The sequence below is a fragment of the Cibotium barometz genome, chromosome 1 (assembly GCF_041138505.1).
Source record: "Cibotium barometz isolate CiBa-2024 chromosome 1, ASM4113850v1, whole genome shotgun sequence".
In the NCBI taxonomy this organism is placed as follows: Eukaryota; Viridiplantae; Streptophyta; class Polypodiopsida; order Cyatheales; family Cibotiaceae; genus Cibotium; species Cibotium barometz.
In genome coordinates, this window is record NC_141046.1 from 44,997,033 (window position 1) to 45,020,814 (window position 23,782).

Below are 23,782 nucleotides of genomic sequence, written 5' to 3' on the forward strand. Positions count from 1 at the left end.
GCTGAAATCTTCAATCTGTCACCATTCTTCACAACAAAATTCTTCAAGAGGATGAAGGGAACCTTGGGAAAGCTTCCCCTATGGTTCAACTTGAGAAAGGAATGCTGAAATTAGGGTTTTCAACCAAAAGACCAGAAATTACAACAAGTATAAGAGTTGTTTTGCAGAATTTCAAACATTGGGAGTGTGTAGGGGAGTGAACACCACTTGGAAACACTCTTGGAAGCTTGGAAAACACACTAGCAAGCTTGGATATGGAGTTGGGAAGGAGAAAAGAGCAGAAAATACAACCAAAGAGGCTCATGAAGGGGAGCGCCTACGTCTAGAGAGGGAAGAGAGAGATAATGAGATGTCCACCCTGGGTGTAAGGTCTGGGCGGTGGGAATCGAGTTTTGTCTACCTTGGGACATCAGTGTGTGCAAACACAAGGCTGGTTATAATTTATAAGTGAGTTTTGGTCGCCCAAAACTTAATGAAGTGTGTACACACTCACTTATAAATTAATACTAATTCCTAAGGCTAGGTTTTTGACCAATACTTACCACGACCATAGCCTTTCACTTCGAAGGGACGCTTCTTGGTAGACTTATTTTCAGCCTTTGGATCATTTTTATCTTGGTTTGGTTCTTTTTAGGTGGTGGTCCACTATTTTGCAGGTTTTGGACAACCCTCTCTTTGCCCTGGAATGAGAGTTTAGCCTTATTGGATCGACTCAACTTGAAGAAAAACACTGAAGTGCTCTATGTATAGCAGAGAGGGCTGTTGTCCCATGAGCCATGGATAAAACGCTGATATGCTCATGTAAGCACTGATGTGAACACTGATGATGTGCTGATGTAAGCGCTGAAGTATGCTAATGTAAACGCTGATGAAGTGCATATGTAAGCACTAATGTATGCTGATGTAAAACACTGATGAAAATCTGATGTAAACGCTGATATACAGGATGTAGCAGAGAGGGCTGTTGTCCCACGGTGTGGTCTGTAGTAGAGAGTGGGCTGCTGTCCCGATGTATGGCCAGATATAAAACGCTGATGTGCTGACCTGAAGAGCCGATGAAGATGAGGTAGATGATGTGCAGTCCCCGACAGCAGCAACAGCAGCAAAAGTGGTACCGGATATGACAATGAAGTGGTACACCTGGTGGAGTGATGAGACAAGGCTATATATACCAAGGGGGAGTGCTGGTCGGTCAGCCTAAAGGCTGTCGGCCAGCAGCCAAGACAAAAATCCCCAAATAAAACCAAAAATACCCAGAAAAATCCCCTTTTTAGGGCTGGGAAAAATATTGTTTTCACACATTCTCTAGCATTTCTACAACCAGCCCATGTCCTGCTATGAAGAGGAGCTAAGAGTCTACTCTCCTGCGAACTGCTTGCAATGGGCTGATTTTAAGCACCTACATGCTGTCCATTAGGTGGCTGGTCTACTCTGACATCTATGCCCAATGGGAGTATCCCCTCTCAAACATATCCTATGAGCCATTTTGGAAATGTCTATTGAATTCAACCATTGAGTGTGCTGAATTTTCAGTAAATACAACATCTCTTCTTTCAAAGATCCTTTGATTTCATGGATTGTAGAGACAGTATCCCTTGCTACCACTGTTGTAGCCCACAAATATGCATTTAACGGCCTTGTCATCCAACTTGCCTCTTAGATATGGAGGTAAACGAGCATATGCAAGGCAGCCATAAGTCCTGAGGTAGTCAACCTTAGGCTTTCTATCATACTAGGCCTCAAATGGAGTAATGCTATTTAAAGCTTTGATAGGGCACCTCTTCAAAACATGTGTTGCACACATAATAGCCTCCATCCAAAACTTGCTATTTAAAGCTTTGGTAGGGCACCTGTTCAAAACATTGTTGGGGTAAAGGCGTTATGCCCACCCTTATAGTGTGTACAAGCCCATAAGTTATAGTACATAGTACACTTAGTACTTTTAATGTACTAAGTGCACTATGTGTACTAGTGCAATATACATGTGTGATAGGGGAGTCACACACTCATGCTTTTCATGAGTTGACTTATCCCCACAACTCTCTCTCTCTCTCTCTCCCTTGCTTCTCTGTGTATGTCTCCCATGAATGAACTCTAAACCCTAATTACAGGTTTCTCCCCATCAAACATGTGCTGCACACATAATAGCCTCCATCCAAAACTTGTGAGGCAAGCCCTTACCTTTGACCATACATCTAGCCATCTCCATTAATGGCAAGTTCTTTCTTTCTGCCACACCATTCTGCTTTGGTGTGTATGGCATTGTGCATTGATGTTTAATGCCTTTCTTTGCCAAATATGCTTTGAATGCATCTGACATATATTCCCCCCCTTGTTCTGAGCGGAAGGTTTACACTCGGCAACTTGTTTCATTTTCAGCTCGTGCTACATAATGCTGAAAACACAAACATTTTGCTTCTAAAGGGTACACCCGAGCAAATCTAGAGTAATCATAAACGAAGGTCACAAAATAAAGATGCTTCCCGAGTGATGGTGTCCTCATGGGACCACACACATCACTCTATGTGAGCTGTAATTTCTGGACAGCCCTTACAAATCCATCTTTTGGAAAGACACTCCTATGCATTTTGCCTAAAATGCACTCTTCACATACATGTGTAGGTGGCACCTCCACATGAGGCATATCTTGCACCATTTGATGCCAATAAACTACCATAATTCACATGCCCAAATCTGGCATGCCATAACTCTGCCTCTTGCATGGTAGAAATAGAAATAATGGCCAAACATCATGTGCTCTCTTCTCAGATGGGTCCAAGTGATACACGCCCTGGTACAAAGTCTCAGAAGTAACTATCACATAGTCTTTCTCTCTATCTCTCACTGTGCATCCGTCATCCTCAAAATTAACCACATAACCTCTTGAGGAGACTAACAGCAGATTCTTCTTTATCCCTGGCACATAAAGTACATCTAAAATGCATAGGTTTGAACCATTTGCAAACTGTGAGTATGATCTCACCAATGCCTTTGACAAAATAAGAAGAGTTATTTGCACATGTGACTTTCTTGCCTTCTGGGGTGCCCTCAATGAATTAAACAAATCCCTCTTCGAGGTGTTATGTCTGGAGGCTCCACTGTCAAAATAAAATATAACCTGTTCCTCATTAACATTGAGAGACAAGTGCTCTTGTGATGCATCATAACTACAAACCAAAAAAGCCCAATCAACTTGCACAAAGTTAGTTGAGTCATCAGCTTTGCATACAGGAGCATTAGAAGAATCAACTGCCAAACCATATTCCTTCTTCTTCTCCCTGCTTTTTTTTTTCCTGCACTCACTAATGCTTTGCTTGATGGCTGTCCAGAATCAGCCTTAGACTAATAGTACCCACCCTTTGCCTTGCCCTTGCCTTTGTCATTGGAAGCAAAGGCCTAGTCATTGCCACGCATGATGGAAGCAAAGGCCTAGTCACTGCCACGCATGATGGAAGATTTTTTCTTCTTAGTCTGCTCCTCTTGCAATAACAAACCCACCTTCTCCTCAAACCATAGAGACTATGGGTTACCCCTCAAAGACAAAGTAAGAAAAGTGTGAAAATTCAAGTAGGATTCTGGTAGTGACTGCAATGTCTTGGATACAAGTTCCTTTTCAAGAATGACCTCATCAATAGTAAGCAACTGCTCTCAAACGTCATGGATCTTTGTAAGATGATCGGCCCGTCATGCATCTCCAATCTCTCAAGTTCTTTCTTGAGGTATGCAACTCTAGCCTCATTCTTTGCTTGATACATAGTTTCAAGAACATCCCATGTGTGTTGTGAAGTCTTGCATGACCGGATGTGTAGAATAATTGAACTCTTGACAAACAGACAGATCAAAGCTATGGCCTGTTAGAAGTCATCTACTGTCTTTATTAGACACCAGGGCCTCTGTTGTGGGTGTGCCCGCCCTGTATAGGTGTTTTCTCATTTTTCCTCACTCCCCGTATTTTTTCCCCATTTTTCCATGGTGTGGGTGGCTGCCACATGCTGGCAGGAGCAACTACAGCTGGCCGACTGCACTCTTTTGCACATGGAGCTGGCCGACCTGCTCAGTAGGGGTCTATGCTAGCCGACTGGAAGTACCTAGTCGTGTGGGCTGGCGGCGCATCTCAGCACTGGCCGATTGCAATTTGGGGCCATATAAATAGGCCCCATTGCCCCCACATTGTTGTATTCAGTTTTCAATGCGGGATCTTGTGTATAGAGAAGAGTTACACGCCTCTCTCTCTCCTTCTCTTGTGCTGTCTATTTTCTGCACTCTACTTGCTCTTGTGATCTCAGATTTTGTTATCATCTCCACTGCGTATTTTGACATGGTATCAGAGCCCTAGGCTCTTGAAAGATCTTGGGAGTTTTCTGAGCAAGAGGGGGATTGTTGCGTTGCTGATTGGTGGACTGTTTTGGACTGTTCGGGAAGAGAAGTAGCAAGAGGAAGGCGGGCTAAGTAGCTGGACAGCCACTTGCAGAATTAGGTTTTTTTTTCCCCACCCACCCACCCACCCTTTTCGGTTACATCCCCGCGATGGCAGATTTGTTAGAGATGGCTGAGAAGCATGTGAAGATCCCAACTCTCCCCACGTTCCCAGTGGACCGTCAGTTGGACGGGAACAATTACGGCATCTGGAAGGTTATGATGGAGTCTGTGCTGGAGTCATATGACCTTGCTGATTTCATCGTTATCGAGGGTCCACGGCCGGAAGCAGAGGAAGGGGAGTTACTGTCAATGAAGAAGAACCGTGAGCACAGGCACATATGTGGGATCGTGTCAACGCCAGGGTCCGGTCATTTATTTTCCTCAATTGCACACCACAAGTAATCAATCACGTAAAGCATATGACGCTGGCCAGAGGAATACGGCAGCACTTGGCTTCTCTTTATAACAGGGTATCACCCATGAAGAGGATCTCCTTGGAAGTGCAGATGCGGGTTATGAACCCTTCAAAGTCGTCGACGATGCGGGAGCACATTAACAAGCTGCAGCCCCCTCAGCAGGAAGTCCTCTAGGCTGGGAAGGAGATATCATCTGAAGACATGGCCATTACTTTGCTGTCCCACTTGCCTACTCAGTATACCGCTTTCTACTCCTCTTTGATTACGAGTGGCAGGCTCAGCACCATTACCTGGGAGGAGCTTGTGTCCATGGTCTTGGACCAAGAGGAACGTTTCACGAACCCTCCTCACAGCGGAGGTTCGGAGGCCTTAACTGGACAACGGTCGAAAAGCCAGAATAACAACAAGGGCAAAGGGAAGGCTTCACCGGAGAAGTCTTCTGAGAAGAAGCCTAACTCAGAACGAGAGAAACTGAAGGCCGAGCGGTCCTACAATGATTGTGGCGAGAAAGGCCACTACTGGAGGAAGTGTCCTAAGCGGATTGGGAAGAGTGCTGATTCTTCAGCCTCAGCTGCAAAGACTCCTGCATTTGTGCACTTGGAGATGATGGACTCCGATGCTTCATCGTCTTCGAGCGAGGAGGCAGTTGGCTCCACCGCAAAGGATACCCAGGAATGGATTCTTCACAGTGGTGCTTCTAGGCACATGACTCCGTCCTGTGGCTTCTTTCTGGATCTGAAACGGCAATCAGGTCGCATTTTCATTGGCGACAACTCCACCATTTTGATACAGAGTGAGGGCCGGATGGAGATTATTCCCGACGGCAAGGGAGGCAAGCATGCCTCCCGTGTTCTTTATGTCCCTGCTCTTGGTTTTCATCTTCTGTCAGTGGATAAAGTATGCAAGACTGGCTTTCGGGTGGAATTTGAGGAGCATTCAGTTGCTCTACGGGACCGTGAGACTGGCCCGGTTGTTTGGGAAGGCGGTGTGGAGAATGGTATCTACAAGCTCTCTGCACTCTTCTCAGTGACAGGTTCTCAGGTCGGAGATCTGTAGCACTTTCGTTTTGGCCACTTAAATGTGGATGCACTGCGGCGAGCTTTCCGGGACCAGATGGTGGTTGGCTTGCCAGATGTTGGTAGCAGGCAAGGACGTTGCAGTTCTTGCATACGTGGTAAGTAGCACAGGGAATCCTTTCCGAAGCAGGCTTCCAAGCGGGCTTCAAAACCATTGGAGTTGATTCACACTGACTTGTGTGGACCTCAGTAGACACCATCAGTGGGAGGATCTCTCTATTTTATGCTGCTTGTTGATGATTGTACCAGATTCACGTGGGTCTACTTTCTTTCACAAAAGGACCAAGCTTTTGCACGGTTCAAGGATTGGCACGTGATGGTGGAAAAAGAGTCTGGATTGCAAGTCAAGACTCTCAGGGCTGACAAAGGGGGTGAATTCTCCTCGAATGTATTTCTCAGATTTTTTGCAGATCATGGCATCAAGAGGAAACTGGCCAATACATGATCGCCTTCAGAGAATGGAGTTGTAGAACGCAAAAAACAGGACTGTGGTGGAGATGGCGAGGACCATGCTGGAGCATCGTGATCTTCCTCGTCCACTTTGGGGAGAGGCTGTGGCAACGGCTGTCCATACCCTCAACCGGTCTCCAACGACTTCAGTACCTAATATGACTCCCTTTGAGGCATACTTTGGCAGGAAACCTAATGTCTCGCACTTCCGTATTTTTGGGAGTGATGCGTATGTACATATTCCGAAGAAGCAGAGGGAAAAGCTTGACTCCAAATCCCGCAAGCTTATATTTGTGGGGTATAATTCTCTTTCCAAGGAATACAGATTGTATGATTCAGATAGGAATGAGATTGTTGTTAGCGGGGATGTGGTTTTTGATGAGCATGTTCCAGTATCCACTGTCGAGGAGCCGCTACTTCTTGGAGATCCAGAAGAGTCTGATGATGATTCCCAGACTATTGTTCTGGTCGATCCACCTCAGTCAATACAGGAGGTTGAGTCCGCAGCTGGAGTAGAGCCCCCGCAACAGCAAGAGGCTCCACGATCTGTTCATGTACCCAGGTGGTTGTTGGACACCCTTCGGGAGTCAGGTGTCACGGAGTCACCCTCCGAGTGGACCACAAAGGACGGCCCTCGAAGATCGCACAGAGTCCGTGACAAAAGCAATACAGCGAAGCTTCTTGAGGTAAACTATGCTCTGATGTCTCGTATTATGCGGGACAAGGAGCCCACTTCCGTAAAGGAAGCCCTTTCACAGGATACTAGGAGGAAAGCCATGCAGGTGGAACTTGATGCCATCGAGAAGAACAAAACATGGGAGTTGGTACCAAGGCCGTCGAAACGGTCAATCATTGGTGTCAAATGGGTCTTTAAGACCAAATATGCGTCAGATGGGTCGGTGGACAAACACAAAGCCAGACTTGTGGCTAAAGGTTATGCTCAGCGGCCAGGCATCGACTACGAGTATACCTTTGCACCGACAGCACGGATGACCACGATTCGGACCGTCCTTGCCCTTGCTTCTTCTCAGAGGTGGCCAGTGTATCAAATGGATGTAAAATCTGTGTTCCTTAATGGTGACCTGCAGGAGGCAGTGTATGTTGAGCAACCCCCAGGCTTTGTTGTTCCAGAATCAGAAGGGATGGTTTACAAGTTACGTAAGGCCTTGTATGGTCTTAAGCACGCTCCCAGGGCTTGGAATCAGAAGAGTGATTCCTTCTTTGTTCGGACTGGTTTTCAGAGATCAGTTGCAGATCCCAACCTATATCTCTTTCGGGAACGCGGCATGGTTACGATGATCATCCTCTATGTGGATGATCTCATTCTCACCGGCGGTCATGTGGAGCACATTGGCGTGACGAAGGCTGCCTTGTCAAAGGAGTTTGAGATGACCAACTTAGGCTTACTCCACTTCTTTTTGGGATTGGAGATCTGGCAGACCCAGAGGGGGTTTTTTGTCTCTTAGCAGCGGTATGTTCATGAGTTGCTTGAGGCCTTTGGGATGGAGAACTGCAAGCCTATTACTTCGCCGATGGACCCAAACACAAAGTTAACCGTTAATGATCCTTGTGAGCCAGTTGATGCCTCGCAGTATCGGAAGTTGGTTGGTTCATTGATCTGGTTGCTGAACACCAGATTGGACTTGAGCTTCTCCATGGGGCTGTTGAGCTCTTTTATGCAGACGCCATTGAAATCTCATTGGGACGCAGGATTGTGGATCTTGCGGTATCTGCAGAGTACGAAGGATCTAGGACTCTTTTACACAGGAGGGGATGGAGTCAGACTCCAAGGTTGGAGTGACTCGGATTGGGGAGGAGATCAAGACACGAGGAGATCTACTTCAGGTTACAGTTTTACCCTCGGCTCAGGAGCGGTTTCTTGGAGCAGTAAGAGGCAGCCAACTATTGCCCTATTTGTGGTGCTGCTTGTGAGGTTGTGTGGCTGCGGAGGCTGCTAGGCGAGATTGGGTTTCCACAGAAGGAGCCCACAGTCATCTAGTGCGATAACCAGAGTTGTATAGCTATTGCTCGGAACCCGGTCTTCCATGCCCGGACCAAGCACATAGAGATACAGTATCACTTTATCCGTGAGAAGATCTTGGCTGGTGACATCTTGCTACTTTATTGTTCGACGGAGGACAATGCGGCGGACCTCTTCACGAAGTCTCTACCTCAGGCTACGCTCAGGCGGCACTCTAGCTCCCTGGGGTTGATTTCACAGCCAGGAGCTGAGAGGGAGTGTTAGAAGTCATCTCCCGTCTTTATTAGACACCAGGGCCTCTGTTGTGGGTGTGCCCGCCCTGTATAGGTGTTTTCTCATTTTTCCTCACTCCTCGTATTTTTTCCCCATTTTTCCATGGTGTGGGTGGCTGCCACATGCTGGCAGGAGGAACTGGAGCTGGACGACTGCACTCTTTTGCACATGGAGCTGGCCGACCTGCTCAGTAGGAGTCGTGGGTGATTTCTATGCTGGCTGACTGGAAGTACCCAGTCGTGTGGGCTGGCAGCGCATCTCAGCACTGGCCGACTGCAGTGTGGGGCCATATAAATAGGCCCCATTGCCCCCACATTGTTGTATTCAGTTTTCATTGCGGGATCTTGTGTATAGAGAAGAGTTACACGCATATCTATCTCCTTCTCTTGTGCTGTCTATTTTCTGCACTCTACTTGCTCTTGTGATCTCCGATTTTGTTATCATCTCCGCTGTGTATTTTGACATAGCCTGCGCATCACATGCATTCCGTCTTCTATGTTCCTGAGTGGAAGGAGCAAGTGCTTGAGCCTAATGAGCACCTTTTAGGAGTGGCAAGTGCAATGTCTGTGGGGCAGGGCTCATCACCATTGACATACCCCCAGACCCTTGGTGACCAGCAAGTTCCTAACCATAAAACTCCACAAGGAGTAATTGCTCCCAACAAGTTTGTCCTCCTGGGACAAAACACCAAATACATCTGCTGCATTCTGTGCCATTTTGCAAAATGCACAACTCGCAAGAACAAACAAGAGGCACAATTGTCCTCTATCCAACCCAAATATGGACTTATGTGCACAGTCAGGCACAATGAGCACAAACTGCCACCAAATACAATCACTTGTCCTGTGCAAACCTGTTGCAAGAAACTGAAGGAAAGAGTGGAAAAAAGCCTTGATTTTGCACTCGCACATGTAATTCATCGACACCGAAATAGTGGTGTGTGTAGATAGCCAATGCCAAGAAGCTCACGAGCCCCAAAATCAAAAAAGACCCAAATTCTGGTAACTTTTGCAGCTTCAATTTTGTGTGTGCATGTACAAAATGCCACATCAGCATTGTATGACCACCTCCAAACACGTTCATATTTTGTAGAGGTGATGTACAGAGTAGAGCGAACACACGTGTGAAGATGAACTTCAATTAGGGTTTGGTCGTCCAGCTATACGGGCACATCATACAGTTCTGATATTACAGTTTTCTGATTTTGGCTACAGAGGTAGATTCGAGGTGTGCTATTATGTACCCTGTCTGAAAGGTTTGGGCAGATTCTTAGCAGAAACGCTTAAACAAACACAAAGGGTAACAACACGAACCCTTTGCTCTGATAACAAATGTTGGCACACACGAACCTAGTGTCAGTGTTTGTGGGGCAATGACCTAACTTCCCATGTTCTCTATTTGTTTTTTTATGACCTCGATTTTGTCCATCTAGAACACTTCAACACTCTAGTGATGTGAAATCTGAGGGTCCAAGGGGACTACCTCTGATTGTCTTGAGGCCCACACTGAGTGCAAAAATGCTGGCTTTCGAAGGTGACATCAAGGTTGCACATTCAGCATCCAGCAATTCAATGCCACACATCTGACTCCAAATCTTATGTTTGTAGTGTCTCCTTACAAATACTCACATAACAACTATAATTACCCAATTGTCACTCGATTAATCTGCCCCAGCATATAGAAAGCATACAACTCCTTTTTTTTTTTTTGGGGGGGGGGGGGGGTTGTTCCTACTTCTATACTCACACACACATGTGCAGGTCCCGCCCCAGGACCTTTGCAACATCAGGCGTCCGCGACAGGCAAAGTGCAGGCAGGGATCGAACCCAAGGCCCTGGCCCAGTGAGAGCATCCCTTTTACCAACCGACTACATGCCCGCCATCAGCTACAAAAACTCATGTCCATTTTGTGAATATGCATATATGCATACATGTGCACATGCATGTTTGTCTATGCCTGAAGCATTCATAGCATGGTATAACTGGATAATCATAAAATAACAAGGGCAATTTCTCACCACGGGCGCGCGGGGGGAGGGGGGAGGTGGGTTTGGTGGGGAAAGAATCACACACACACAAACTTAACTGACATAGTTGGAGTGCACTTACTCGCATCAACTGTTGAACAAACGAAGTGAGATCACGCCCAGCTATTGGAATGGACTTTATGCAGCTACCCATAACATAGCCATCGGCAACAGGGACTACGTGTGTGATACCATCTCCAGCATCCAAAACGACCCCCGTCATTTCACACTGCATGAAAAAATGCTTCTAACAGTTAAGGTTACGAATTCCTCCAATAATTGACAAAGGTAGTAAGACAAAGAGGAGAGGGAGAAAAAAACAATCATGGCCAAGTTACATTTAAAAGATATGTGCACATGTTCATTTAAAAAGGGAATGCACGCACACGCACACACGTGTACATATATATAAAGAGAGAGGGAGGGGATGTTGCAAGAGAAAGAAAGAAAGATCTATTAACCTCGACAAAAGACCTGAAGGGCCTATGAGACCAAGAATAGTACAATGATACTATGGGTATAGTCCCATGGAAAAACTAAAAAAAGGACGTGAAAACTGAAAACTGAAAATCGAAACCGACTCTATAAGCCTCCTGATGGCAGATGTGGCTATGATGAGGGCATATCACATCAACGGAGAATCTCATGGATCTATCTTTGTGTGGTGGAGATCCTTCCTCCGTGGGATGTTCTCAGCTCTCCTAGTCTCTACTCAGAGGCAGTGGGTGAGTTGACCAATCACGATGCCCAAAGCATGTGACATGTGGATCTGCATGTGCCTCGGAATATCAAAGAACCTATCCTGGGTGAATCGCAAAAAATGCTCTGTGTAGATCTCATGTTTCTGTTAGAAGTCATCTCCTGTCTTTATCACACCAGGGTCTCTGTTGTGGGTGTGCCCGCCCTGTATAGGTGTTTTCTCATTTTTCGTCACTCCCCATATTTTTTCCTCATTTTTCCCTATTTTTCCCATGGTATGGGAGGTAGTTTTCTGCACCCCGGCTAATCCAGATGGTGGCCGACTGCTGGTCGGATGATCTGGTTGCTAGCCGACTTCCCTGTGTGGTCCCCGACCTCTCCTGCATACTGGCTGACTATGCGCAGCTGGCCGACTGCTGGAGTGGGCTGGTTGTGGACATGTAGGCCAAGTTGGCTGTTTTTTGCACAGGCCGACTGCATGTATGGGGCCATATAAAATGGCCCCATGGCCCCTACATCATTGTATCCAGTTTTCAGATTCGGGATCTTGTGTATAGAGGAGTTACACGCCTAACTCTCTCCTTCTCTTGTGCTGTCTATTTTCTGCACTCTACTTGCTCTTGTGGTCTCAAATTTGGTTATCATCTCCGCTGCGTATTTTGACATGGTATCAGAGCCCTAGGCTCTTGAAAGTCGACGATGCGGGAGCACATTAACAAGCTGTAGGCCCTTCAGCAGGAAGTCCTCCAAGCTGGGAAGGAGATATCATCAACAGATATGGCCATTACTTTGCTGTCCCACTTGCCTGCTCAATATTCCACTTTCTACTCCTCTTTGATTACTAGTGGCAGGCTCAGCACCATTACCTGGGAGGAGCTTGTGCCCATGGTCTTGGACCAGGAGGAACGTTTCACGAACCCTCCTCACAGCGGAGGTTCGGAGGCCTTAACTGGCCAACGGCCGAAAGGCCGGAATAACAACAAGGGCAAAGGGAAGGCTTCACTGGAGAAGTCTTCTGAGAAGCAGCCTGACACAGAACGAGAGAAACTAAAGGCCGAGCGGTCCTGCAATGATTGTGGCGAGAAAGGCCACTATTGGCGGAAGTGTCCTAAGCAGACTGGGAAGAGTGCTGATTCTTCGGCCTCAGCTGCAAAGACTCCTGCATTTGTGCACTTAGAGATGATGGACTCCGATGCTTCATCATCTTCGAGCGAGGAGGCACTTGGCTTCACCGCGAAGGATACCCGGGAGTGGATTCTTGACAGTGGTGCTTCTAGGCACATGACTCCGTCCCGTGACTTCTTTTTGGATCTGAAACAGCAATCACATCGCATTTTCATTGGCGACAACTCCACCATTCCGATACACAGTGAGGGCCGGATGGAGATTATTCCCGACGGCAAGGGGGGCAAGCATGCCTCCCGTGTTCTTTACGTCCCTGCTCTTGGTTTTCATCTTCTGTCAGTGCATGAAGTATGCAAGACTGGCTTTCGGGTGGAATTTGAGGAGCATTCAGTTGCTCTACGGGACCGTGAGACTGGCCAAGTTGTTTGGGAAGGTGGTGTGGAGAATGGTATCTACAAGCTCTCTGCACTCTCCTCAATGACAGGTTCTCAGGTCGGAGATCTGTGGCACTTTCGTTTTGGCGACTTAAATGTGGATGCACTGCGGCAAGCTTTCCGGGACCAGATGGTGGTTGGCTTGCCAGATGTTGGCAGCAGGCAAGGACGTTGCAATTCTTGCATACGTGGTAAGCAGCACAGGAAATCCTTTCCGAAGCAAGCTTCCAAGCGGGCTTCAAAACCATTGGAGTTGATTCACACTGACTTGTGTGGACCTCAGTAGACACCATCATTGGGAGAATCTCTCTATTTTATGATGCTTGTTGATGACTTTACTAGATTCACGTGGGTCTACTTTCTTTCACAAAAGGACCAAGCTTTTGCATGGTTCAAGGATTGGCACGTGATGGTGGAAAAAGAGTCTGGATTGCAAGTCAAGACTCTCAGGGCTGACAAAGGGGGTGAATTCTCCTCGAATGTATTTCTCAGATTTTTTGCAGATCATGGCATCAAGAGGAAACTGGCCAATACAAGATCGCCTTCAGAGAATGGAGTTGTAGAACGCAAAAAACAGGACCGTGGTGGAGATGGCAAGGACCATGCTGGAGCATCGTGATCTTCCTCGTCCACTTTGGGGAGAGGCTGTGGCAACGGCTGTCCGTCCAACGACTTCAGTACCTAATATGACTCCCTTTGAGGCATACTTTGGCAGGAAACCTAATGTCTCGCACTTTCGTGATCTTCCTCGTCCACTTTGGGGAGAGGCTGTGGCAACAGCTGTCCATACCCTCAACCGGTCTCCAACGACTTCAGTACCTAATATGACTCCGTTTGAGGCATACTTTGGCAGGAAACCTGATGTCTCGCACTTTCGTGTTTTTGGGAGTGATGCGTATGTACATATTCCGAAGAAGCAAAGGGAGAAGCTTAACTCCAAATCCCGCAAGCTTATATTTGTGGGGTATAATTCTCTTTCCAAGGGATACAGATTGTATGATCCAGAGAGTAATGAGATTGTTGTCAGCCGGGATTGTTGTCTTTGATGAGCATGTTCCAGTATCCACTGTCGAGGAGCCGCCACTTCTTGGAGATCCAGAAGAGTCTGATGATGATTCCCAGACTATTGCTCCAGTTGATCAACCTCAATCAGTACAGGAGGTTGAGCCCACGGCTGGAGTAGAGCCCCCGCAACGGCAGGAGGCTCCACGCTCCGTTCGAGTACCCAGGTGGTTGTTGGACACCCTTCGGGAGTCAGGTGTCACGGAGCTACCCTCCGAGTGGACCACAGAGGATGGCCCTCGAAGATTGCACAGAGTCCGCGACAAAAGCAATACAGCGGAGCTTCTTCAGGTAAACTATGCTTTGATGTCTCATATTATACGAGACAAGGAGCCCACTTCCGTTAAGGAAGCCCTTTCACAAGATACTTGGAGGAAAGCCATGCAGGTGGAACTTGATGCCATCGAGAAGAACAAAACATGGGAGTTGGTACCGAGGCCATCGAAACGGTCAGTCATTGTTGGTGTCAAATGGGTCTTTAAGACCAAATATGCGTCAGATGGCTCGGTGGACAAACACAAAGCCAGACTTGTGGTGGCTAATGGTTATGCTCAGCGGCCAGGCATCGACTACGAGGATACCTTTGCACCGACAGCACGAATGACCATGATTTGGACCGTTCTTGCCCTTGCTTCTTCTCAGAGGTGGCCAGTGTATCAGATGGATGTAAAATCTGCGTTCCTTAATGGTGACCTCCAGGAGGAGGTGTATGTTGAGCAACCTCCACGCTTTGTTGTTCCAGGATCAGAAGGGATGGTTTACAGGTTACGTAAGGCCTTGTATGGTCTTAAGCAGGCTCCCAGGGCTTGGAATCAGAAGATTGATTGATTTCTTTGTTCGGACTGGTTTTCAGAGATCGGTTGCAAATCCCAACCTATATCTCTTTTGGGAACGCGGCATGGTTACGATTATCATCCTCTATGTGGATGATCTCATTCTCACCGGCGGTCATGCGGAGCACATTGGCGTGACGAAGGCTGCCTTGTCAAAGGAGTTTGAGATGACCGACCTAGGCTTACTCCACTTCTTTTTGGGATTGGAGATCTGGCAGACCCAGAGGGGGTTTTTTGTCTCTTAGCAGCGGTATGTTCATGAGTTGCTTGAGGCCTTTGGGATGGAGAACTGCAAGCCTATTACTTCGCCGATGGACCCAAACACAAAGTTAACTATTAATGATCCTTGTGAGCCAGTTGATGCCTCGCAGTATCGGAAGTTGGTTGGTTCATTGATCTGGTTGCTGAACACCAGATTGGACTTGAGCTTCTCCGTGGGGCTGTTGAGCTCTTTATGTAGACACCATTGAAGTCTCATTGGGATGCAGGATTGCGGATCTTGCGGTATCTGCAAAGTACGAAGGATCTAGGACTCTTTTACACAGGAGGGGATGGAGTCAGACTCCAAGGTTGGAGTGACTCAGATTGGGGAGGAGATTCAGACACGAGGAGATCTGCTTCAGGTTACATAGAGATACAGTATCACTTTGTGCGTGAGAAGATCCTGGCTGGTGACATCTTGCTACTTTATTGTTCGACGGAGGACAATGCAACGGACCTCTTCACGAAGTCTCTACCTCAGGCTACGCTCAGGCAGCACTCCAGCTCCCTAGGGTTGATTTCACAGCCAGGAGCTGAGAGGGGGTGTTAGAAGTCATCTCCTGTCTTTATCAGACACCAGGGCCTCTGTTGTGGGTGTGCCCGCCCTGTATAGGTGTTTTCTCATTTTTCCTCACTCCTTGTATTTTTTTCCCATTTTTCCCTATTTTTCCCATGGTGTGGGAGGCAGTTTTCTGCACCTCGGCTGTTGCAGATGGTGGCCGACTGCTGGTCGGATGATCTGGTTGTTGGCCGACTTCCCTGTGTGGTCCCCGACCTCTCCTGCATACTGGCCGACTATGCGTAGCTGGCCGACTGCTGCAGTGGGCTGGTCGTGGACATGTAGGCCAAGTCGGCTGTTTTTTGCATAGGCCGACTGCATGTATGGGGCCATCATGGCCCCCACATCATTGTATCCAGTTTTCAGATTCAGGATCTTGTGTATAGAGAAGAGTTACACGCCTATCTCTCTCCTTCTCTTGTGCTATCTATTTTCTGCACTCTACTTGCTCTTGTGGTCTCAGATTTGGATATCATCTCCGCTGCGTATTTTGACAGTTTCGTCCCCATCTCTGATCATCACCCCCAAGTCTAGCATATGTGTAGGCCGAGTAGATCCAACCACATTATCTGGTTGATCTCATGTTGTGAATTACGAATGGGATACTTTTGTGTCTGACCTCAAAGCTAGGTTCTTTCCACCCCTGTACATTTGTTGTAACTATTTGGCCCTCCTAGCTCTGTTCACATGATGGAACCCTTGTCCGGACACTGGACAGGTTGATGAAAGCATGGGAACAAGGATCATGAAGTTAGCTCATGGAAAAGCACCAGTTTTGGTCAAAAAGCAAGGAAAAGCAAAAAGCCAAACTGAGTTGCCCACAAGCCAGGGGCACCATTGGCAAGAGGAGACTGAGCCAGATCAAAAAGCTACATGCCGCTTTTCCAAAAAGAAGCTCTAGGACCAAAAAGCAAGGCCCCGAAGCTAGAAAAGCAAAACTCAAGAACTTTGATTAAAAAGATGAGTAATATTTTTATTATTATAAAAAGACAAGAGCAAAAAGAGAAAACAAAGCAAAAAGCATTGCTTTTGGCAAAAAGCATTGCTTTTGGCAAAAAGCATTGCTTTTGGCAAAAAGCAAGGCCCTCCTCAAGTACAAAAGAAGCTTAAGTCCCTCTTGAGGATCATCAAGTGTGTGGAGGCTTCCAAGAGCAAGAAGACCCTCATCATCAACTTCATCTTCATCACCCTCTCCTTCCACTAGTTGGCTAGACTGCGTCACCATCGCCGCCGGCCTCTTCCACTTGCGCTGCCGCCGCCAGTCAACCACCTCTGCCAGCTTGCACCCATCTCAACCTGCGCCGCCGCTGGCCCGCCTCCTACCGCTGGCCTTTGCCGCCTACGCCACTACGCTACCTGCTCAGCTAGTCTGCGCCACCGCTGCTCAACTAGTGCTCCGCCATCTAAGCTGCCCATCTCAGCCGCATGCCCAATCTGCTCCATCTGCTTGGCCAGCAACGCCACCTGCAACGCCAGTTAACAGCGCTGCCTAAAGACGACGACGCTAACAGCCAGCTGGCGACCCGCTCACCAGCTCCGCCTGCAGACTATGCCATCGGCACCAGTCCCATCAATGCCTGTGTGCCGGCCGCTCTCTAAAAGAACCCACGCTACTTCATCGACCCCAACACTCAGCTTTTGAAGAAATTATTGCGGATTTGGATATTGGATATTGTCACTAGCCCAGTGAGAGATTTCTTGTGCGTCATTCCCGTGGTGTGCTCAGTATCAGAGATCTTGTGCCTCGACATCAACTCCGACTAGGATTTCTACATCAACATATTTCTTTGATTTGCCCGCTGCAGCGCATCCACATTCAAGTGGCCAAAACGGAAATGCCACAAATCACCGAGCTGAGTACCTGTGAGAGAAGAGAGTACTGAGAGTCTGTAAATCCCGTTCTCCACTCCACCTTCCCAAATAACCTGGCCTCTTGCTTTGTCCCGAATAGCAACAAAATGCTCATCAAACTCCACCCACATGCCAGTCTTGCAAACCTCATGCACTAACAAAAGATGAAAACCAAGAGCATGGTTGTCGCGGTACGAAAATACGATACCGTACGGGAATTTTTGGTACGATATGAAATTTTTGGATACCGTACGATAAAATACGATTTTTATTTTTTACACTTACAACCTATGGAGCTTCAAGCTTGAATGTGAGGGAAGGTTGGGAGGGGAGGAGTCTACAGTGCTTGAGGAACCGGAACATGGATATGTGTCTCTCCCGGTTGGATCTCCCGATTGTCTCCAAAAAAGAACCTAGATGGGTAATGCAATACCAAAGGTCTCCCAGTGTAGCGTTTATGACTAAGGGACCGTCCTTGCACAAATACGAGGAGTGCATCTAGGGTGATAAGTTTAGGGACTCCTCTCTAGATCAAAATGGCCATGTCCAAATCTTCTCCCTCGTACATAACTTGAGAATCTAATTGTCTAGCCTACCTATACCAAGGATCCCCAAGTGATGTAGCAAGATTCTCTCATCCTACCAATCAAGTGTACACTACCAGTCTACCTCGCCAGATTTTTTAGGTCTCTCAACAACCCCATATGGAATACTGAGTGGACACGAAAGTTGCAAAGTATTGCGAGCATTTGGGATCTTCGTAAAGCAGGGTTTCTATATTTTTTTTTAGCATTTGGAATTTTTTTTTCAAGGGAAAAAATTTTGGGAAAAAAAACAAAAAATAAAAATAAAAAAAACTCGTACCGTACGGTACCGTACGGTACGAACCCATTCGTACCGGTACGAGAAACAACTATGACCACGAGATGGGACATAAAGAACCCGAGAGAAATGCTTCCCCCCTCTGCCATCGAGAACGATCTCCAACCTACCCTCACTGTGAATCGGGATAGTGGATTTGTCACCAATAAAGATGTGACATGTTTGCCTTCGAAGATCTTGTAACAACTTTTGGGACAAAGTCATGTGCCTGGAAGCACCACTATCTAGAGTCCACTCCCGAGTATATCCCCAACGGTGAGACCAACCGCCTCCCTATTCGAAGAAGATGAAGCTTCAGTATCCATAATCTCCAAGTGCACAAAAGCTGGAATCTTTGCGACTGCAGCTAAGGAATCAGCATTCTCGGTGCTCTACTGAGGACATTTCCTCCAATAATGACCCTTCTGGCCACAATGGTTACAAATCCGCTCGGCCTTCAAAGCATCACGCTTTGAATCGGGCTTCTTCTTAGAAGACTTCGCTGAAGACTTCCCTTTGCCCTTGTTGTTGTTGTTGTTGCGGCCTTTCGACCACTGGCAAGTCAAAGCCTCATAACCTCCGCCCTGTGGAGAGTTTAGAAACCGCTCTTCCTGGTCCAAAACCATCGGCACAAGCTCCTCCCATGTAACGGTGCTCAGCCTCCCACTGGTGATCAAACAAGAATAGAAAGCTCAGTACTGAGGGGATAGATGAGACAGCAAGGTGATGGCCATATCCTCTAATGATATCTCCTTCCCAGCCTGAAGAACCTCCTATTGAAGAGCTTGGATTTTGTTGATGTGCTCTCGCATCATCAAAGACTTTACAGGATTCATCACTCCCATCTACACTTCCAAGGAAATCCTCTTCATGGGCGATACTCTATTGTACAAAGAAGCCAAGTGCTGCCAAATCCCTCAAGCCAGCGTCATGTGTTTGATGTGGTTGATCACTTGGGATGTGCAACTGAAAATGAAAGAACGCACATGAGCATTGACACGATCCCACGGCTGTGCTTGAGCCTCCCGCTCTTTCTTTGTGGATAGTGAAAGCTCCTCCTTCTCCAACTTTGGCCTTGAAACTCCAACCACAATGAAATCAGCCAAATCATAAGACTCCAAGACATACTCCATCATTACCTTCCAGATGCCATAGTTGTTCCCGTCCAACTATTGGTCCACCGGGAACGTTGGGGGGGTGGGATCTTCACATGTTTCTCTGCCATCTCGAGCAAATCTGCCATCTCAGGGGTTCCCGTGGTCTCGTGAAGGGAGGGTGGGTAGGAAAAAAATATGAAGAGGCTGCAAATAAATGCAAGGTAGCTGTTCAACAATGATGCCGCCTTCTCCCTTCTTCTCCACGTCCCGTACAGCCCAAAAGTCCTCCAATCATCACCAAACGCAACAATCCCATATGCTCTTACTGTCTCAAAGCTTCAAGCCACCTGGGGCTTTGATACCATGTCAAAATGGGCAACGGAAATGAGACAAAGTACTAAGAGCAAAAAGTACAGAAATGCAAGAGAGGAGAAAGTTGTCTAAACTCTGCTATATACACCTGAATCCGGTACAAGACTGAGTGGGAGAGCAAGTGTGGTATATATACCACACTCGGCCACTGCAAAACAGGCCGACAGCAGCAAGAGAAGCACACGACTGGAAAAAATACCAATCGGCTAGCAATAAATGAGTCGGCCAGCGGAAAACACCAGTCGGCCAAGAGAATACACATCGGTCAACAGGTACACCAGTCGGCCAGCTCATACAGCCCCCCCCCCCCCCCCCCCCCCCCCCCCCCCGACTAGCAAACTGGGAAAAAACATAGACAATGGGAAAAAACGGAGAAAGCTCACATGCGAGCGGGCACACCCATAACAATGGCCCTCACTCCCTACAACATAGTCTCCACCGTTCAACCCAGATCTCATCATCTATGCAATGAGTAGACTGTGGAATGGGTGCTGCGAATCGCTAAGGACATGCATACATTGCTTCCTTGGCATGCAGGAAACAAAGGAATACGTTCTCTTGAAAAGCTCAGTTTATTCCACTATCCGCACACACTTCCCTCACATGCCAAAGCATCCACACTTTTATCTCACAAAAGGAAAGACCCATTGCGCTCGCTGCCTTTATTACAGAGGTACTCCAGCATTGGAACAAGATTACTCGTTACCTCTTTTCTTTTCTTTGCCCATACATACATCATGGGATCTACCCTTTGTATGTGCAAGCCCACTGCCATTTGTGTCTCATAGGCCATATCCAGCCTCGGTAGATGGTCATGTTGAGATATCGAGCTCAACTAGTGCTACGGCGGACATTGATGACCCGCCTGGGTGATAGCTTCCGCATCTACACCACTGGCATGGTTGGTGAGATTATGGGTGATATGCAGCCAGTGGGATGACAGGCTGTGTGACAGCCATTTTGGATTACTAGAGACTGGTATAGTTATAGCACTAGCTCATTTAGTCGGGTTCACATTATGGACCGACCCTTGTATGTTGTAGTAGCAGAGTACTAACCCATATAGTGTGTACTCTTATCTTTATGTTATGTTGGTTGAGTAGAGAAGAAGAAGATAGAAAAAAAATCAGCTATCCATCTCTCTTGTGTCTTGCTCTCTCGTGTGTGTGTGTTTGCTTGCTAGGGTTTGAAGCTCTCCCTCTCCCCCACATTCTCTTTAGGTCACATGATCTATCTATCTATTTCCTTCCATGTTCCAAATGGCCCTCAAACAGAAGAGAGCGACAAGCTTGACTCTGATGAGTAATAAGATGTGTCCACACCAATGCATCTTTTCGAAATACTACTCAAGATATATAACAAACTCAACATTGCTGAGCACACATTAGCATAAGCTATCAAAGTGCAAATGTGTTGATAATCCTCTCTTTGTTTTTAAAGCACTAAACATTTGTTGGGTCTGGCAAGCATTGTGTGTAGACTAGAGGGGCATACAAAGCTCTAAAGACTGAAGCACATGAGCGTGTTAATCGTTCCCATGACAATCATGCCTAGTTCAGTATGCACCTGTGATGCCGTGTACCCTGCTGCAAGTGCCAGTACTGCCTGCACTGCAATGTAAAGCCCTGGCACATTGAAAGTTTCAAACATAATTTCACCAATATATTCCCGATTTTCTGGTGCAGTCAGAGGACTTTCTGTGAGTAGAAAATAGTGATCCTCTGGATCACACCGCAGGTAGTTGAAAATGCATTGCTGCCAAAATCTCTCCATAGTGTCCCAGTTTTCCACCTGTCAGTATTGTGAAAAAGTTACCCCAATCATAGTTGTTGACATGATGAAGGTGCAAAAAGCATGCCTCTTCTATACATGAATCAAGGATACCCACTTTATCACATGCCTCTTCAATACTAGAATCTCAAGTATGCAGGTGCATCTAGAATACCATAATCTAGAATATTCCACCTGCCTCATCAGAGACAAAATTCAAAAATAAGGGATATTCACCTGGCCATGGCGGATTGGGTAGCTAAGAGTGTATGTGTTACTGGCTTGTGAGCGCGAAAGGGCTTCCTCACCAATGAAGAAATCAAGGTCGGCCATGACCCCTGCACTGTGCTGTGCTGCCCAGCTTCCCTTGCCCTGCCCTCTTGATTGCCCAAGGAAAGACTCATTGACAGCCACTACAGTAGGCACAATGAAGCAGGGCTCCACATTTCCAGCAAAACCCATCTTGGTATACCTTGACAAAACACATAAAAGGACCAATTAGGTTTTTCTTCTTTTTGTTTTGTTTTTTTTTTTTTGTGAGAAAACACATGGGTATTCTTTTTTTCCTAGAACAGCATATACCACCCCAAACCACACCACACCACACCCCCTCCCCCCCCCCCCCCCCCCCCCAAAAAAAAATAAAAAATAAAAAATAAAAAAAATAAAAAAATTAAACGATGTGTTTCCCAATCAATTGGGAACATATGTGTCAACCCAAAAAAAAAAAAAAAAAGAGGAAGCAGATGGCTCTGTTTGAAGGAAAAAACACCATTTTTTGGGATGAAAACACACTTAATCGAGTTTACAGAAAGTACTGATTGGGTAATTAGCGAGCCTGCATTAAATCCATTTCAAAGCTTTGAGTCGATAAATTTTGTGCGTAGAATTGGCCGGTGAATGGAAATTGTATTTACCCTGTGCCGTTGTCGATGACCACAGCGGGTCGGGCTGTGGCATCCATGGGAGAGCAGCTACGGTGGGTCAATTCGGAGCCACTCAATGCGTTGAATGATCTCTGCGCGCTTTCAAAGCGTTGTTGCAATCCTTGCCCTTGACAATTTTTATCGGATTAACGGCATCTTTGCCTGAGAAATAGGGTATGCGAGAGAGGGGGAGGGCGCGCTCGCGCGCGCAAGGGGGCGTCTCGCTGTTGCTGTAAAGATCCCACTGGCAGATCTTGATACTTTGTATCCACGTTCCATTTCTAATATTATATTGTAATAATAATAATGATAATATCATTTAGAGTATCAAATGTATCATTTAGCTTCGTTGCTACTCATAAGTTATGTCACCATGTACTATTTAAAAAACTTATTTGTTAATAATATAATATATACTTAGTGTAGCAAATGCATTATTTTATCTAATAATATAATATATACTTAGTGTAGCAAATGCATTATTTTATCTAAGTTGTGACAGCTCTTAGCCTCTTTCTACTACTAAAAAAATTCTTTGTTGTTACTCCTTTGTCACCTCTTTGTACTATTTATAAATTTCTTTGCTTTGTGTACAAATGAACTCATTGAAATGCATCTAATTTTTACAAAACTATAATTCAAGTGAAATAGAAGGTGTGTCCCATGGAGTTTACTATAGCCCAAATTGGTGACCAAGCAAAGAGGCAATCATTCAAAATTGGCAAGGAAGAAAAGGGGTGCTAGGGGTGTTTACCCCTTATTTAGGGTTATTATCCTCTCCCTCATGCATGTGGTAGCTATGGTTCCTCTTGTACCTTTTGCTATATGCCATTAACCCACCCTAACATGACTCTCTCTCATGTCTCATATCATTCCTTCTTGGCTCACCCCAATAAGCTTCTCTGCCTCAATCTCAATCTCCAAGGTTGCATGGCGCACATGGAGCTCAACATTCTTGACTCAAGCAATAGCTTTTCTAGAAGGCTCTATTGCAAACTATTGGTAAAGACATCGCATGGAATTCTTACCATAGTGTTCTTTTTCGCATATGTCTTCCTTGTTGTTGTTGCTAAACTAGTAGGTAGCTTATAGATTCCTCCATGTTATTATCCTTAATGTTTTCTCTACAAGAGTTCCTTATTTTAAACTATTGCCTATGCACAGTGAGACAATTCCAGAGAAAGTATGGACAGTGTCAATAGAAGAATATTCTAGAGATTCTAATTCTTTCTTTCTTATTAGGATGTCGAGTAATCATTTGTACTTATGCTTTTACAAGCTTTGTTGATG

The 23,782-nt window shown here is 46.4% G+C and overlaps 1 protein-coding gene across 2 annotated transcripts in view; it reads right to left on the minus strand.

Annotated features, from left to right (window-relative positions):
* Window positions 1-22,727, minus strand: part of DIS1 (Actin-like ATPase superfamily protein) — a 38,248-nt gene extending 15,521 nt beyond the window's left edge. The window contains exons 1-4 of one of the 2 annotated variants that reach the window (XM_086802235.1): window positions 22,484-22,727; window positions 21,804-22,038; window positions 21,363-21,587; window positions 10,725-10,871 (exon numbers count right to left, since the gene is read on the minus strand). In XM_086802235.1, the coding sequence (XP_086658361.1) occupies window positions 10,725-10,871; window positions 21,363-21,587; window positions 21,804-22,038; window positions 22,484-22,530 (654 nt within the window). In that variant the 5' untranslated portion in view covers window positions 22,531-22,727. The remainder of the gene's footprint in view (window positions 1-10,724; window positions 10,872-21,362; window positions 21,588-21,803; window positions 22,039-22,483) is intronic. The other variant, XM_086802241.1, reaches the window with a different exon arrangement.
* Between the last annotated feature and the right edge of the window lie 1,055 nt (window positions 22,728-23,782).